Source organism: Gastrolobium bilobum, unplaced genomic scaffold (assembly GCF_033153095.1).
Source record: "Gastrolobium bilobum isolate Gb01-03AN ecotype WA unplaced genomic scaffold, APGP_CSIRO_Gbil_v1 utg4377, whole genome shotgun sequence".
NCBI lineage: Eukaryota > Viridiplantae > Streptophyta > Magnoliopsida > Fabales > Fabaceae > Gastrolobium > Gastrolobium bilobum.
Window position 1 is genome coordinate 1176062 of NW_026895684.1, and position 18505 is coordinate 1194566.

General features: G+C 31.2%; 2 protein-coding genes and 1 non-coding gene across 4 annotated transcripts; 1 reads left to right on the forward strand and 2 right to left on the reverse strand.

Annotated features, from left to right (window-relative positions):
* Nucleotides 1-220: 220 nt before the first annotated feature.
* TRNAA-AGC (transfer RNA alanine (anticodon AGC)) lies at nucleotides 221-293 on the reverse strand. The gene has a single exon. It is a non-coding gene; the product is annotated as a tRNA-Ala (tRNA).
* A 1017-nt stretch (nucleotides 294-1310) lies between these two features.
* Nucleotides 1311-4516, reverse strand: LOC133291244 (inositol-3-phosphate synthase-like). Its single transcript, XM_061489468.1, has 10 exons — nucleotides 4242-4516; nucleotides 4066-4134; nucleotides 3827-3962; nucleotides 3126-3373; nucleotides 2813-3039; nucleotides 2591-2706; nucleotides 2260-2436; nucleotides 1965-2153; nucleotides 1795-1857; nucleotides 1311-1651 (listed from the first exon to the last, which is right to left on the reverse strand). The coding sequence occupies exons 1-10, from the start codon at nucleotides 4427-4429 to the stop codon at nucleotides 1532-1534; spliced, it is 1533 nt and encodes a 510-aa protein (XP_061345452.1). The 5' UTR covers nucleotides 4430-4516; the 3' UTR covers nucleotides 1311-1531.
* Nucleotides 4517-12613: 8097 nt separating this feature from the next.
* Nucleotides 12614-16744, forward strand: LOC133290892 (2,3-bisphosphoglycerate-dependent phosphoglycerate mutase 1-like). Of its 2 annotated transcripts, none has more exons than XM_061489050.1 (9): nucleotides 12614-12670; nucleotides 12880-13046; nucleotides 13317-13540; nucleotides 14130-14248; nucleotides 14348-14504; nucleotides 14630-14731; nucleotides 14851-14970; nucleotides 16117-16197; nucleotides 16360-16744. In XM_061489050.1, exons 2-8 carry the CDS (start codon nucleotides 12884-12886, stop codon nucleotides 16159-16161), a joined length of 930 nt encoding a protein of 309 aa, XP_061345034.1. In that variant the 5' UTR covers nucleotides 12614-12670; nucleotides 12880-12883; the 3' UTR covers nucleotides 16162-16197; nucleotides 16360-16744. The 2 variants fall into 2 exon arrangements, with proteins under 2 accessions (XP_061345034.1, XP_061345028.1); XM_061489044.1 differs by lacking the exon at nucleotides 12614-12670 and adding an exon at nucleotides 12678-12783.
* The last annotated feature ends 1761 nt before the right edge of the window (nucleotides 16745-18505 follow it).

The window sequence follows — 18505 nt, forward strand, 5'->3', positions numbered from 1 at the left end:
ATGGACCTTTACTATACCCGTTACATGTTACCAATTAATTATAAGTCCACTTTTTGTCAGGGGCCCGCAACCACTAATCCAGTAACCTTTTGATATCTTTTTGGTTTGTACCTTAGCGGGTTGTTAAATTGTTCTTAGAAAGCAACAAAAATAATCAAAATATAATTACAAAACGAAACCTCCTTGAATAGTTGAATTGAATAATACGGATTAAAATAATTGGAGATGCGGGGTATCGATCCCCGTACCTCTCGCATGCTAAGCGAGCGCTCTACCATCTGAGCTACATCCCCATATCGCGAGCATTCTGTTAACTTATTATTTGATTATTTCACAACTGAAAGAAATGATTCACTTATTTTATTATCTTGCTCTCTCAAGGTTTGATCGAATACATAGAAAATAATGTTTGATTCATTTTTTTTTATGGCTCAAATCTCTCAGGTTCGTTAAAGTACGATAACTTAAATGTGTATAAAAAAATATAAAAATATTTAGACTCGAATATATGTGTGCGCGTGAAAATCTAAGAAACGTAGCTTCCCTGCCTTGATTATTTAGACTCGAATATTAGATCAACAATTAATTTCTCTATGCATGGCATATTGATGCACTTTAAGATAAAAAGAAGAAAAAGTAATCAAACGGGTTGAAATGGAACCCTTTTCTTACCCAGAAAAATTGTATACAAAAAAAAAAAAAAAAGATCGCAGAAAATTGTTCATAAGTGAGCTAATCACGATTCAACAGCATTATTGTCTATTGAAGAATATCCATGTGGATGCATTAGAAATGGGCCAAATGGTCCAATAATGGACTGGTACGACAAAAGAAACATATGAATCATGGAAAATTTATCATCTACCAAGCTCTTGACGCGTTTCGGCTTTTAGGGCCGGGTAGTGATGTTGAAACAAGGGTACGGTCCATAATGGTGGCTCCATGTATTATTGTCGTTGGTACCACACTATTCTTCAGCTCTTATATCACTGATTGCGATACTATTAAGCATTAACCGAAAACCATACTCGTCCTTACATTAACGGTTAGTTGATAGATACTACATCCTCGATTACGTGTAACAATTTGAATGGAGCCAACGAAGGATAGCGGAATTGATATTCATATGAATTATGCCATTAGCCTTGACAAGGACACTTGTGTGATTATTATAATATATTTAAATTTAATTCCTAGTTCTTAGGATTAATTACTTAAAAATTACCAAGTGTATTAGTTGCATCGGAGGCTGTGCCAATTCCAAATACAGAAAATGGAAAGGGGAAGGGGAAGGAAAATAAACATCAATTAAGCACAAAACCATTTGATAACTTGCATATTTATTTCATATACTTAGATGGCCTGCTATCAAATAAGTAAGCAGGGGAGCAAAGACAGTTATCAAATCACACGAACTTCAAATTTAAAACTTGCTAGCAAACATATCCTTATACAGCAGAAAAGAGGGGCATGGGATAAATTTTATGCACATTGAACTGGATTATCCCAACCGTTACTCTTTCCAAGTACTTCACTTGTACTCCAGGATCATGTTGTTCTCAGGAGCCAATCCAACACAAGCTCTCAGGATGTTTTCCAGCATAGCTCGCTGCTTTGACAATGCATTCACCACTGGTGTACCTGGTGGGACCTGTGATTGGTGCCCTCACAACAATTAGTTATGTTATCTAACGAGTATTCACCAACCTTTGAGAAATTTATAGGTGTAGGACCTAATGTGGGGTAAATGAGAAATTTCACTGAACAATAATGAATCAATTGCATTAGACTTACAAGTGGGGCCTTGGACAGGTAACTGAGGATGGTTGCCACAGGGTGGAATGAGTGAAACTTGTCCTATAATTAAAAACCACAACACAATAGTGTGTCTCAGAAAAGCTGAAAATAAGACAAGTGCTTGTACATTTTTAAAGAAGATAAATGATTAAGCAACAGACAGAGACCTCATGTTCAGCTTTAAATTGGATTCGAGTGCTAAGCTCAGCAAGAAGGACCAAGTCCAAGATGATAGGAGCTGCTAATAGTGAATCCTCACATGTGTTGTGCAACACGATTGTGTTGTGTCCACCCATGAATATCTCTGAAGTGTACTCATCCATGGCTCTTTTGCTGTCCCCCACATATGGCACATACTGCAAAAGCAATAAATAAAACAAAGAGAGTCAAATAATTACCAACAAATAGAGAGAGAGAGAGAGAGAGAGAGAGAGAGAGAAAGATGGGTGAAATAAAAATTACCTTAATAACGACGACATGGTCTGGATGTTCACCAGGCTTATAGAGTATGGCATTGCTGTTGACCATATCATCAACAACGTTGCTCTTGGAGATTTCCTTAGAGCGGAAGGTTTGTGGTGCTGAGAGATTCATACCATCATTGTTTCCCAGATGATTGTAACTCACTATTGATGTTGGCTGTGTGTGTCACTCATATTGCACCAACACAATTAATAAATCAATTTCTCCTTTTGTGTGACCATAATATATATATATATATATATTTTAATTAAACATACAAACAAATTAACAAATGATAGTATATATAATTAAATACATAAAAAAAAGGTACCTTGATACCAGCCCCCACAAGGAAATCCACCAACACAGATTTCATTTTGGTCTGGCCACTCTTAAAATCATCTCCACCAATCAAACTGTTCCTCTTGATGGCCAAATCAATCAGCCCTGATAACAACACAAGCAAAATTTACAAATTTGTTTTTAAAATTTGTAACGCCAGCAAGTCACAACCAATTTTGCATAAATAAAATTAATTTTAATAATAATAAACCTGGGACAAAGGTGTTCTGCGGGCTTCCATTAATGAAAGGAACATTTTCCAAAACACAAGCCAAGCCATACAAGGTGGAAGGTGAAATCTCAGCCTCATTCCTATCCAATGAAGCCATGAGGTTTTCCATGGTGTCGTTTAGTCCCACAACCACATTGCTGTACCTCTCTGTGTTGGCAGTCCACAGGACAACGACCCTGTCAACCTTCGTGGCTTCCTTAAACTCCCTGAATTCATACCACACATAGGGTAACAGATTCTGTAAGTTTCCAACTGATTAATAATAAGGTGCTAGAATTAACGTTGGACTCACTTAATGTCTTTGATGATTTTTTGAACTTGTTCCTTCTTTGTGCCCTTGATGACGTGGTTGGCACGGTCTCCTTGGTTGGCAGCAATGAAATCCGGGTCATAGATTCCTGGGAGTGGAACCATGGATTCCATGTAAGGCCTCAACTGTTTCTGCAGGTCGATGTCAAAGACCTTGGCTCTGGCCATGGCATCAGCCAGGTTCATGTCGCTGATATCCCATCCCCCAAACACAATATCATCAGGGTTTACCTGCATAAATTAACACTCATGTTCATGACGTAGTTCAAAAAGAGAACTATAATTTAACATTCTTTATTTCTTTTTTTCCTTGTCGCATTAGAATTAAGAGTTCATGTTAGTAATTTAGATAAATTAGCGTTATTAATCTCACATAATCATTATTTATTTTTTTCCTTTTCTGTCAATGACCCACATATTACTTTGTGCGTCTTGTCAGTTTTTTTTTTTCTTTTAAAGAATCATTTCTTTAACAATTAAGTCAAAGGACAAAGCTATATATAAATATTAATTAATTATGAGAAAATTGTGTATCATTCTAAAAAATATAAAATTGAGAGTCTCGTCTCTTTGTAAAAGTGAAAGGATATAAATTATGGTATAAACATTTTTTCCATTAATTATTTCTTTTCAAAAGGAAGAGAGGCGTGGGGTCCGTGAGGGATTAAAAAAGAGATTGTATACCATTGGAAGCAGGCTCTTAAATGGTGCATAGATTTCCTCTCCTTGGAAAGACCCCACTCTGATAGCTGATGCCTGGGTCAGCGAGCCAAAGTAATTGGCTTGTTGGATCTTGTCCTTTGTTGCCCATGAAATACCCCTGAGAGTCACAATCACAACATGTTCACCCAGAATTCTAACCATGCATAGCCACAACAATAATAATAATAATAATAATAACGGATAGGAAGAATGAAACTCACTCCCGGTTAGCAATAACACCACCGGTGAGGGTTGAACCATTGTTTCCACCCCACCCCACAAGCATTACCCTAACAAACAACAAAAAAATAACCACATCAAAAAAACATTAAAACAACAAAAAAAATTAAAAATACTTTCAAATAGAAAAGAAAAGGGGGAGGACATGAGAACTAACCCTAGTTTGGGGACATGGGTGTTGGTTTTAAATTCATATTTGACAGTCTTGGGCTTGACAACCCATTGATATGTGTCATTTCTGTTTTCATGAACAAGTTCAGTGGTTTCGTAGCTGTACACGGACTGAATCTCAGTCTCTGTGTACTTCACGTTAGGACTCTCAACCTTGAAACTCTCGATGAACATTTTTGTTTCTTCAAGGAAAAATAGTCAAGAGAAACTGAACAACTCTTTACGAGAGGAAGAAAGAAAGCGTTTTTTTTAGGAGGAGGATTGTTGGGTGCAGCTTTACGTAACTGAGGCAAGCTCTATATATAGAGGAACCGCTATTGTGCTCCCACACGTGTCAGAAAATGTGTGGCTTCGAATCCCAACCTCATATAAGAAATATTGAAATTTTTTAAAGTGTTTTCCTTTTCTTTCAAAGTTATAATGTGATTGTGAATTACTATGGTTATGAACCTAATATAAACGTCAAAAAGGGCAAACAGGTAAGGGATGTTAAAGATAATTAAGAAAAAAATTAATTATATTAATTTTAATACGACAATAATGAATCGGCCATAAAAAATAAATAAGAAATATGGAAGTTTTTAAGTGTTTTCCTTTTCTTTGAATGTTAATATGTGAATTATTATTACTTTTTACTTTAACTGAAAAACAAAATACTATAGCTCCCTTTTTTTACTAATAAAAATTTATGACGACAAAACACTTTCCCTAGTTTAATGAGAGGACAAATCACCGAATTGATTTACAGCAAAATAAAAGGTAGCTTGGCTAATGCATCTAATGCACCGACATTTCAAAAAATTTATTGTGTCGTGTTTTATATTTTTTGACATTTTCTAATACTCTAACACACATTGCAAAGACTCAAAAAAGGGGTTCAAAGATTACATTGCATTGCGTTTTTAGTTCCAATTATTAAATTTGTTGGATTACGATTACCATTTTATTGAGCTTAATATAAATATTTGTAATAACTGATGTTTCTTTGCAAAATTGATGAATATTATAAGTTTAGCTTAATTTTTTTGTTAAATTATTAAATAAAATATACACCGCATAAATTAAAAATATTGTTTAATATCAAAACGTGTTTTAACGTGTTGAAATCTAATACCTTTCAAAATTAACGTATCAGAGCATCGCGTCGTGTCCCGTGTCCTATATCGATGTCGGTGCAACATAGATGCGCACAATACCAGTTAGTGCAACATAGATGCGCACAATATCAGTTAGTCATAAAAATAAAACAATATTTGAATTATATAAACATTTTTTTATTGGAGGTTGTTGCTCTTACACATTTTATGTCCATTTTGGATTTTGAATTTAATGTAATTTAGAGCAAATATGATTTGTTAATTGCGTTTTGATTTAAAATTTAATTTAATTTAGAGCTGATAAGAATTGTGCATATTTATGTCTATTTTGAATTTAATTTAATTTAGAGGAGATAAGATTTGTTGATTGCATTTTGATTTAGAATTTATTGTAATAAATGCATTTTGTTAGGGTGTTTAATTTTGAGTTCGTTTTGTCTGCAGTTAATGCAAATAAGTTATCTGCATTGAGCTCAAAATAACATTGTTTTGAGACGAAAATCAAAGTATTTTTGTAATTTTAATTTATTTCAAGGTTATAATAGTCTTTATAATTATATTTTTTTAATATTTCAACAACAAAACGACGTCGTTTTGAGAGTAACTGCAGATAACTTATCTGCAGTAACTGCAAAAATATTTTTCTGTTTAATTTTATGAGTTAGTTACAGTTTATCGCCGATTCAAAATTATTTTTAATTTATAATTCAGGAGCTTATTTATGGCAACATTCCAATGAAATGAGTAAGGGTATAGATACCAACTTTTTTCTTTTTCTACTTTTATCCTTTTATTCGTTAGTTATTTTGTTATTCTTTAATTTGTAATTTATATCCTTATGTAGACTTCTTTTTAATAATAAAAATAACTTTAATTTCATAAAACTTTTAATATGCCATAAATATCATTATAGCCATTTTGGTTAATTAATTTTTTAGTAATATTTATCTCTTCAATGCCTTTGGTATCCTTGAATTATTTTTTTGACAATGTTTTATGGGAAAGGTTATATGTACAACCTATTTTCGTTTACAACTTCTTACGATCATATCTTAACTGTTGATTTCCGTCAATCAATGGTTAAGATTTTCGCAAATCAAATTTATTAATTAATTATTAATTCACAATAAATAACAACCATTGATTAACAGAAATCAATGGTTAAGATATGATTGTAAGAGTTTGTAAACTATTTGAATTGTAAATATAACTCCTCCCATGTTTTATGGGCATTTTTTAGTAAAATATTAGCCAATTTTTTTAAAAAATTTTATAATTTGCATTTGTGCATAATGTCTCTCCAACAATAAAAATAACTTTGATTCATAAAATTTCCCATACACAAAAAACATTTAACTTCATTGTCGTAGTTGATTATATTTAAGGGTAGTGAGAGCATGTGAATGTATCTTAAGGCATTTATTGGATTCTATTAATTTTTTTAACTACTCAAAAATTATAAAATAATTTCTGAATTATTAATGCATTAGATATTTCACTTTTCTATACTTGTTATTTTTAATTTCTCGATTTAATAACTTAGCATTTTCGAATGAGTATTTTATAACACAATAAAATAAGAGATTTACTAGATTGCCTTAAGTACTAACTAAAAGATCACAAAGGAAATATATTAAATAAAAAGATAAACATTGAATATATTAATATACTAAAAGTATTCATTACTTTAAAAAAAATTAAATTACTTAATATAAAATACTATATATTTCTATCTTTAACATACATATTAACAAGTTTCTCAAGACATCAATATTTAAAATAAATACATAATCATATTAAAAAATAAAAAAATACCAGAATAACTTTTCGAAATGAATTAGGTTGCTATGACATCTTAGTTCATATTTTATTAGTTCCTTATTACCTTATTTGATTCTTTTAAAAGGCCTAGTACTTTCGTATTTTTTATACTATCTTACTGAATATATTTTTTTATACATTTATATTGTTTTAGTAATTCCACCTCGGAGATAATAAAGGTTAAAGGTCTCATTAAATATATCTATCTAAGAATCAAATTGTTGATCATGGGGTCGCAATTTTTTATCAATAAAACATTAGACAATTAAAAAATATTGATACTTGAAATAAGAAAAAAGAAAAATGTATATTGGAAAAAATTCTTGAAATAATTAAAACTTTGGCAGATCTTGATTTCGACAAAATTATATCGTGACTGGAAGACAACTATATTTATAATGTTAAATATTTGAATTTTTGAGTCTTCATTTTTAAAAGAAATTTATTATATCATTAAATCGAAAATATTATCATATAAATTGCGTTTAATACATAGGTTGAGTTACATGACAATATTTTTGTTGTTTGTTGTTTGATGGAGAAATACATAAAAATATCAATTTTATAAATAATATAAAATAAAGTTTAATACACTATCACTTGTGTTATATATTATTTTATATGTAATAAAATTGTAATAATAAAGATTTTTTACTTTTCTTTCATGAACAAAAATATTTATAATATTCGAATAATAAAAAAAAATATAATTTTTATATCTTATTTTTTTAACCAGGGCTTATATTAAAATAATAGATTAAAACATGATTTAAAATGTGTTTACTTTTTTCTGGTTCAAAAGAAAAGTGGTTACTCTTTTCAAAAAAGAAAAAAAGAAAAAAAGAAAAGAAAAGAAAAGAAAAGTGGTTACTCGTGGCAGCAGAATGGAGCGGCCAAGTGTGTGTTGCTTTTAGTGCTGAGGATATGAGGGGCCCAACTGTGAAAGGAAGACGCTCGAAGGTTAACTAGACCAAAACACTGAGCGTGACTCTTGACCGGACCCAATAACGTGACCGACGAGGGAGCATTTTGGACTGCTCTGCCTCCACGCTCCATTGTCTTTCGCGTGTGCACACGCTCGGAAATTGTTGGTTGGTTAAGCACTGACAAGTGTCCTACGAACACGTGGTACGATCTGAATAAGTGCGTGAGTGGGACTGATGAAAAGAACTTGGAAGGTGACACTTTTGGAAAAATGCCAAGTAGGACCTCCACCTCGTGACCCTTTTTTTCAAACCGTTCTCTGTTCTCTTCGTAATAGTAATTTTCGCATCGTTTGAATATTTTTTAAAAATATTTTTTTTAAAATAAAAATAAAATAAAATCGGTTTGATAATATTTGTTTTGTAAAAAGAATTAAAAATTGTAACTATTTTTTCCTTTTAGAATCAAATTTAGAGAATATGTTTGGGTCATTTTAAAAAAACACATAAAAAATACTTGTTTCTATAATTATTCTGTAAAATAGTTTTAAGAAAAAAAAATCAAAACACACCCAATCAGACCCGATTTTTGGGGAAAATAACAGTTCCCTTCTTGTTTTTCATGTAGGACCATTTTGCATGCATCAGTTTATTTTAGAGATTAGTGTTTTTCTTTTTAAAATATATAAAATTATGTTATATTAGTCAAAATATAATATTTTATGGTGAGATAAAATGTTAAATAATAGAAAGTGGGAGGTCGTTTCTTAATTTAAATATTAAATAGAAAACTTATTTTAATTAAAATGACTGTACTTTAAAAAAAATATTTTTTCCCTTTATTTTAACTATTAATTATAAATGAATAAAATAATTACTTTGAAAATATAATACTTATATAACTCTAGAAATTTCTTCGTTGTCTTTTTATGTTTTATGCGATCTCCCACATGGATAACTATTTTAAAAAATTATTAGAAAAACATTAGGGACACGTTTGACAAAAATTCGAGGAATTACTAGTTGGATGGCCGGGAGTTTTATTATATGAAATTATAATACATAGTATCAAGAAAGCACGGACACTTGTAAAAACAGAGAGAGTCGTGTTCGACACGCTCCGACACGGTGTCGAACACGCGGTCAATTTTTTTCGACACGTTATCCATTTAATTGTTGAATGTTTAATAGGCTTAAACAGGTCTAAACCAAGACTTTTATTTTTTGAATATAGGTCAGACCAGACTTGTAATTTGGAACATACACAGACTAATAGGCCAGACCATACCCAATGTTTTTTACACAGATTTAACCTATTTAAGCCAAAGCCTAGCCCAATGTTACCAGCAAAAGAAAGAGAGGAGCTCCTACATGGGCTAAGGACTTTATAGTGGATGCTTAATTGCATTTTTATGAACTGAGGTACTGCATGTCAGTATTGTAGGAAGGGTATAATAGTCATTAAGCTGTCATAAGCTGTTAGATGAGGTGGCAGTTAGTTAGGAATTGTAGCCATGTGTCCAATTGGTGGAATGCATGAGGTTTAGTTGTCAAGTGTTAAAGGGGCAATTGTAAACAGAGAAGACTTCATTCTGAATAATATACACTTATGTGAATTCTTTCAATTCTTCTCTTGCTTCTTTGTTAGGGTTCTTACCTCTTAACACCCAACCCATTTACACCCTAGTTGCAATAAAGAAGCCAAAAGATAAATAGTTGACATGCAAAGGATACTGGAAGAAAGATGACATGTTTGTTTGCCTTTTTTCATTCAAACAATAAGGCATGTTCTACAACTTCACAATAAATATTTTATCCACACAGTCCTTTTAATTAAGTATCAATGCCTTAAATATATTAATCAATATTCAATAAGATGCAATGAAATGCAATTGACTCAATTAGTAAGATGCAATGGTTTTGATAAAAAAAAATATCTATAGTTCAACTAATGGTCCTTCATTAATATAACTCTTTTAAGTACCTTTTATCTCCCTATATTTGTTAAGAAAAAAGTGCAACGACATCCACGTTAAAGGATTATATGGTGAACGATTTGAGTCATTTTACTGAATAACGGAATTACATGTAAATCTTTAAAAAAATTATGAGGTAACTACAAACTAGTGTGGGAGCCACATGCACATAATTTGCGAAGTCTGAGGATTATTATTCGTTAAAATTTGACCCATTCAAAATCAAAATGCTTTGGGTATGATGAACGTGGGGTGGGGCTACTTATAGGATAGTAGTGGGACATACAGGATCTGTGTGGATGAGGATGTATAATATAATAGACTATGGAATTATTATTGTACTAATTGGTTCAAAACTGAAGAAAAAAATTACCTAACTTCACGTGGTGATGGTTATGCTTTAACGAGTGCTGTGTCCGATACTGCATCAAACTGCAGAATCTCTCACTCAACTTCCCTGCGTACCCCATGAATCGTCAACTAGCCAACACTCAAATGGAAGCAAACTTATCAACAAGTGTTTTTGGAAGTTTATGTTATTTAGGTCGACCCGATAAAAGTTTTTTCTTTTCTTTTTTTCCTTTTTGTTTTTGGGTGACACGCTTCCTCTCAAGTAGTCCATTTTTCTTTCACAACGCTTCTCAGCTTTATTGTCTCCCGAGGCTGACAGTAACGTTTTGTAACTTTCTCCTCAGCATTCCCCCACCCACCCACCCCCAAAAAAAAGTACTAACGATAATTTAAAATTTTGTTAAATACGCATTTGACTCAATACTAAACAATATGATTAAAATCCTTAAAAATATAATTTCAATTAATTATTAATATGAGGAAAAAAAATATTTCTCCTCTCAAAATATAAGAAATCCCAAAATGATATTGTGTTGAGATATCAGAAAAAAAAATACACAATATTTTAGAAATTTTGTTTCCATTTATTTTTGAGTTATAAGTTTCTCTTCTAGGAGCAACTCAAGAGAAACTTATACTCTTCCTACAGAAATAAAAACACATAAGACCCGCTAGATTAAGAAATAAGAAAATGCATTTGTGTTACACGATAAATGAATGGTTGTTATGTTAAGAAAAAGACAAGATAAATTTATTGATGGACATATTTTTTTAATATTATATATTTTATCTTTTTTTTAATATAACAACTATTCATTTATTATGTAACATGACAAATGTATTTTTCAAAAAAAGAATTAGCAGGATTTTTTATGGGTGTGCAGGAGGGGATAAAACATATCTTTTTATTTTTTCTAGAGATGACAATATGAATTAAATCTGATGGGTTAACCCGCCAACACAGGGCGAGTTATATTACAAATTTCAACTAACCAACCCATCTCAACCCGCCCCGTTAGGTTGTGGGTCCAAACAGGTCGGTGGCGGGTTGTTTCGTCGGATCAATTTTTTTTTTTTTACTATTACGTAATATTTTATTTGTCTTTAAGCTTTTGTGATATCTAATTTCTTTTACTATTAGATAATATTTTATAATAGTTCTAGTAAGATTTTAATGAAGTACATTATCTTATGGATATCCAAGAAGGAGTATTATAAACAATATCAATGTGTATGCCCATAACCCCTAAATTGTGTAACTTTTATAACCCCTATATGTTAATTATATGCAATTAGTGGAATTCATTTCTATCATATATTGTAACTGATTGGGAGCCTATAAATAGAGCTCAAATATACTCATATGATAGCCTTGTAATACACATATAATATGAGAAGATATTTCTCTATTTTTATCTTTTGTCTGTCTATATTTCTTTCTGTTACTTCTTATTTTATAACAGCAGGAGCATAAAATCAATTTTTGTGCTCACTTCGATTTCAGCGTCACAATTTTTTAAAATAAAATAAAATGGGACACACTAAAATCTTTCACTTTTTTCCTATAACATGACGGAATCAAAACCCAATAAATAAATTCTATTCATACAAATCATTATATAAAACTGATATAAACTAAAGCATTAATATTCCTTGTAAGAGATAATTTTAGGGTTATATATATACTCATAAGCATAAAAATATCTATACTCATAATGACTGATTCATCTCTATTCAATAATTCACATGATAAAAAAAACTAGAGTTGTTGGATATAATTAAAATTAATTATTAAAATTAAAAATATAATTTATATTGATATAAAATATAAAATATAAAATTTAGAGTTATTAGATAAAAGTGAAATTAACGATTAAAATCAAAATTTATTTAATTTTTTTTTTTTTTATAACAAAATCAAAATTTATTTAAAAAAACCTCTTTTGTGAATAAAGTTCATTGATAACCGATAAAAAGAGTTTTTTTTTGACTTATTTAACCTTTTTTTGTTTGTTTGTATAATGACTTATTTAACTTTGTTAAGTTAATAATCTGCTAAAGTTCAATGAAGCGGAGTACGGGCCATATTATGGTAAAACATGAAACGGCGTCGTACATACCATACAGTATTGCCATACTTTTCTCCTTCTTTGACTTTTTTTTTTTTTTTTTTTTTGGAATCTCGGTCAGTATCAAGCGATCAGTTTCTTCTCCTCCGAGTCTGTCCTAAACTTATACGCGACCCTTGTCAGTATCTTTCTTTGTTTTTGGTTTTGTTATTGATATTCTTTATATTTCGAAATTTACGCTGCACAGTAACATGGTTGAAATATTTCAAATTTGGTGATCCTATCTTCATAGTATGAGAATAATAATAGGGATTTCAATTTATGCGATTGTTTTGTAAACTTAGGTCCTTGATATCACCAATGACTTGTGATTAATTTGATTATCAGGAATATGGCTGCTACATTTTATTACCAACCTGCGGGACTTCATGGTTGGGGCATTGATGTCCCTTCCCCTGGATCTTCTAGAAAATTCGGGAGATTCCTCTCAACGCGTTTTGCGAAGCACAAATTGCATCCAATTCATGCGTCCATTTCTGACGACTCATCATCATGTAAGGAATTATTTTTCTGACAACTCTTTGTATTCAAAATTATAGACATACTGAATAAATTAGCAACTAACTAGTAACTCCTCTAACTAACTCAACTGATTTCTATCTAATGCTGATCCGTGGCAATCTGATTCTCGTTATTTAGATTGTGAACTATGTGTCAATACTGTAATCCAATTCTTTAGTGGTTTTGATTACTGAATAAACCAAAGGGTCTTGATGCTCTGCTTTATCTTCTCATTGGTGGGTGTTCTGAACTTGTTTTTATAGCTGAGAGTACTTTGATATTGATTCGTCATGGTGAGTCTTTGTGGAATGAGAAGAACTTGTTCACTGGATGTTGTGATGTGCCTTTGACCAAGAAAGGTGTGGAGGAAGCCATTGAAGCTGGTAAGAGGATTAGCTATATACCGGTTGATATGATTTATACATCTGCACTGATTCGAGCACAGATGACAGCTATGCTTGCACTGACTCAGCACCGCCAGAAGAAGGTAGTGAGCCTGTTTATATCGAAATTGCAAGTCACTTTCTTGAAGAAGATTCTTTGTGTAGAAAAATGCTACATCAGATTACAAGTTATGAATTTGTCAGTTAATGTTGCCCATATGCTTTTCATGCATGCAATTGGTATACTAAATAGTACTCTAAGGAAAAGGGCTTTGCTCATTTAGGCTAACATTCTTTTTTTTTGTTATACATATATCTATGTTGTATACCCAAAATCAAGCATGGTGGTTTTAGTCATCTGGTGCTTTCATTTGTATTTTGTTTATCATTCTTTCGTCTAATTGAAGTAAAAGGGAGAAACAAACTTATTGTATTTTCTATACCCACATAGTCGGTTTTGGTTTAATGAATATATTCAATAACTATTTGAACGATCATTGCTTGTGGCCTACTTGTAAGGAAAAACCATTATCTACACTGCAGAATAGATGTGTCTAACGATTCTTATTTTCATAAAATATAAAGAAAGTATGCTAACCATGAACTAGTCAGTAAATACTGGTATTTTGTATACTTGTATAAACTACAAATATTATTATAACAGGATTTCTTAACGAAATGTTCACTCTACAGATTCCTATTATCATCCATAATGAGAGTGAACAGGCAACAACTTGGACTCGAGTTTTCAGTGAAAAAACTGCTAAGCAATCAATTCCAGTTATAACAGCTTGGCAGTTGAATGAAAGAATGTATGCAGCTATTAATCTTTGCCTGTGTTTCTTGTTCACAATATATGTTCAATAAGTTTTAGAAGGATGGAATTATCCTTCTTTATTCTACTTCTACAGGTATGGGGAGTTACAGGGTCTTAATAAACAGGAGACTGTGGAAAGATATGGGAAGGAGCAAGTGCATGAGTGGCGTCGGAGTTATGATATTCCTCCTCCCAAGGGTGAGAGCTTGGAAATGTGTTCGCAGAGAGCTGTTGCCTATTTTAAAGATTTTGTAAGGGCGTTATTTTTCTTATTCCTTAATGTCAAAGTTTCGTAAATGTGATTTTGATATATTTGCTGGGGATTAGAACTTTTTCAATTGCTATTATATTTGATACTGAGAAGCATGCATTGTAGATTGAACCCCAACTAAAATCAGGAAAGCACGTGATGGTTGCTGCTCATGGGAACTCATTGAGGTCTATTATAATGTATCTTGACCAATTAACTTCTCAAGAGGTAGCATCCTGAAGTTCTTATGATTGCCATATTTCACCATCTCATTTTTGTTAATTTATTTTTTTGGTAGTAAATGAAATATGACTGGGATTGATCTCTACTTCTATGTTGACAAACAGGTCACTAGTTTAGAATTATCAACTGGGATACCGTTGCTCTACATATATAAAGAGGGGATGTTTATCAGTAGAGGAAGTCCTGTGGGACCTACAGAAGCTGGTGTTTATGCATATACTCGGGTATGATCCCTAAGTCTGGTGTTTACATGACATGACGTTATTGGTGAGCTAAAATTGGCACTGAATACTTCTCAATTTGTGAGGGTTGGGGGAGGGGGTATTTAGGAAACACAAAGACCTTCTACATATGTGATGGGATCATGGCTTAGTTTGTCAGAGTTTTTTTCTGTTGGCTAATTATCACCTGTTTTTGTGATCTGCATTTATTGCTCAGATTTTGTACTTTAATTATTGTTCCAATTTTTTCACAGTTATTGGAACTAAGTGACGTGCTAATACAAATCAGAATGATTTGGAATCTGTCAACGAGCTTGTAGCTCGATGGCACCGACCAAGCCTTTAAGATTTGGATGTGGTGATGATGTTGGAGGTTTGATCCTCCACCAGGCCTCCTATTTCACTCCACTACCAAGATGTTTGCACCTCCAATGTAACATTATATATATATATATATATATATATATATATATATATATATATATAATCTTACCAAGACTTATATAAGAAGGTCTCATAAGTCAGTTCATTTTTATTTTATTTTTTTTATAATTTTAGTCAGTTCATTTTCTTCTTGTTTTTTGTTTGAGATCTGGGAATCATCTCCATGTAATTAAAATAAGCAGTTTTCAGTTCAATTCATAAATCAAATTCACAGCGAAGCTTAATGTTTTCAAAAGGAACCTTAAACTTTACAACTTAGAATGCACATTTTTTATTAAATAATTGAATCTTAGCATATGAAGGACAATATTGTTTTCTATTAAGTAATGTACAGTTCCTCTTGAACTTTTTTTTTTGGTAACAAGTTCCTCTTAAACTTCACTGCTTCTGTTTGTGTTCAATTTTAGAATATTTTTGCTTGCTGTCAGATTTCCCTGGATGTCCCTTGATATGAGATATATAGCTGCGAACCTGGTTGTTGGCAACAACAATGATAGCCTAATGGAAAACTGTCTAATCTGATTCCTTTTGGGTTCAGGGAGATTTTTTTTGTGTTTTGGTTTTTCTTGAAGTAAGAGATGATGATATAGTTTGGTTTGGGATTCAGAGGATATTTGGGAGATAATAGCATCTTTTTCCTGAGTTTGTTATCTCTTCTTCTTATCTGATAATAACCATGCTTTGTGCTGCCATTTGTATCTGCAGAGCTTAGCTGTTTACAGACAACAGTTGGATGAAATGTCACATTGAATTTATTGATCCTTCTTCAAGTAAAAGATCAAAATGGTATGCTACAATACAGAGTGATGATTTATATTTTTTTGCATTCACGATAGTCTGATATATGGAATCCCTCAATAAGATAATTGATGTTGTCTATTAGACTGAATATAAGCTTGATTGATAAACTGAATTTTTATGACTGAGTGTGCTCATATATATTTGCAGGTATAATTAGCTATATTCATTTTTGGGTGGATGGCTTCGTAGTTTACTTTCTGGGTGTGGCCTTTCTTGAGAATTAATTTTTTCTTCTCGTACACCCTTCAAACCCTTTGAAGATTATCGGAAGGAGCTTATCAATACTTGACAGTTTCAAATCTGTGGTGGCGAAACATGGAAGCCCTGAATTTTTTCTGCACTATACAACTAGAAATGCAGTCTTGCCCCAAAACAGTTTTGGTTAGAGATGGATAGTGTAAAATAATATGGGTAATGTAAGTCTAGAATTTGATTGTGTCTGAATGGAAGTGGACTTATATAGGTATAATAGCTGACATGCCCATGTTTTTAGAACTCAACAGGGAGATGAATTTACGGTTGAAGAATGAAAACAATATAAACGAATCAAAATTTGTCAAAACAATTGTCCATTTGTTGCCTCTTATAATTCATGAGGTCCGATAGTAGTTTGGAAGGAAAAAAGAAGTCTTGGCTGGCAATGGAAAAAAAGAAGGTCTCACCTAGTCATTGACATCAAAAGACCTCATTACCTACCATCTTTTACTGATATAAATATCTTGTAGCATAAAAAAGACACATGCCTTAAAAAAAAAGGGTAAACATTTTTAATTTTGAATAATATAGCCGGTAGTCTCGCTGTTTAATTTCAAACTACAGACTGCGTTGTTAATTTGTAATCGGATCATAATTATAAGATATTCATTGCATATATATATATGAGTATGTAGTTTGTCCTTCAACATGGCATAACAAAATTTTCTACACACACAACATTTTATGGGACCCGCACTTTTTAAAGTAAAAAAAAAAATTAAGGCACGCAAAACGAATTTCTATAACATTACACAATCATTTTTCTTACAACATAACTCTTATAAAACCCTATATATATATATATATATATATATATATATATGTGGGAAAAATATTTCTCCGACAACTTGAGATAAGTTTATCTCCGGTCATCCCAAAATTACGTCGTTTTGTTTATTTATTTTTTTATATTAATTGATTCACCTTTGAATGGTTATGATTCTCTTTTTTTTTGTCTTCCTTCATTACCATTGATCCATCTTTGTACGGTTATGATTTAGTAGCCGGAGATAAAATTATTTTCGACACCTTGAGAAATGATAAGCCCTATATATATATATATATATATATATATATATATATATATAATATTTTTCATGTAGGAGATAAATTTATTTTTTATAAATACATAAAAGTATATATATATATGGATGTAATTTATTTCTCATATTTAATGCTTTCACTTTAAATATGGAAAATTATAACCATACAAAGATGGAAATAAATATAACCGTTGGATCAACATAATTGATCTAACGGTGAGATTGATTGGTAGTAACACAACTTGGTTATTACAATATCCTTTCCCTATATATATAGATGTAATATATATATATATATATATATATATATATATATATGGATGTAATATTTTTCATGTAGACGATAAATTTATTTTTTATAAATACATAAAAGTATATGAGATTTATATTTTCTTTTTTTCTCTATTCTCCTTGCATGGGCCCACATGGATTCTACACACTTTTTTTTTTTTTTTATAACAGATTCTACACACTTTTATGTGTATATAAGAGATAAATATTTCATACAACACGAGAAATATTAAATTCTCTCTCTCTCTATATGTATATATATATAAAAGAAATAAAAAATCTTACTCTCATTTCAGCTATTGATCTTTGTTTATCTAATGGTTGTAATTTATTAAGGATTAATAATTAATTAATAAATATATTTTAATAAATTATAATTGTCACATAAATGGATATAAAAAGGATTCGCATAGCGAAGTGCATTAGCCTATCTGACTTTAGTTCGAATGTCTTGGGTAGGGGTGTAAATTGGCCTACCGGCCTAATAGGGATCTACGACTTGGCCTATTAAAGCTTAAAAAAACCTATTTAGAAAGTAGATCATATGTTTTCTTTTACATCCTGGGCCTATAAACCTACGTGTCAGTCTATATCATATTATTTATTTTAAATAAAATAAATAAATTACTATTTAAATAATTTTGAATAATAAAGTAGAGGACGGTTATATTTACTATCAATTTAGCCTTACTACTTGATTAATT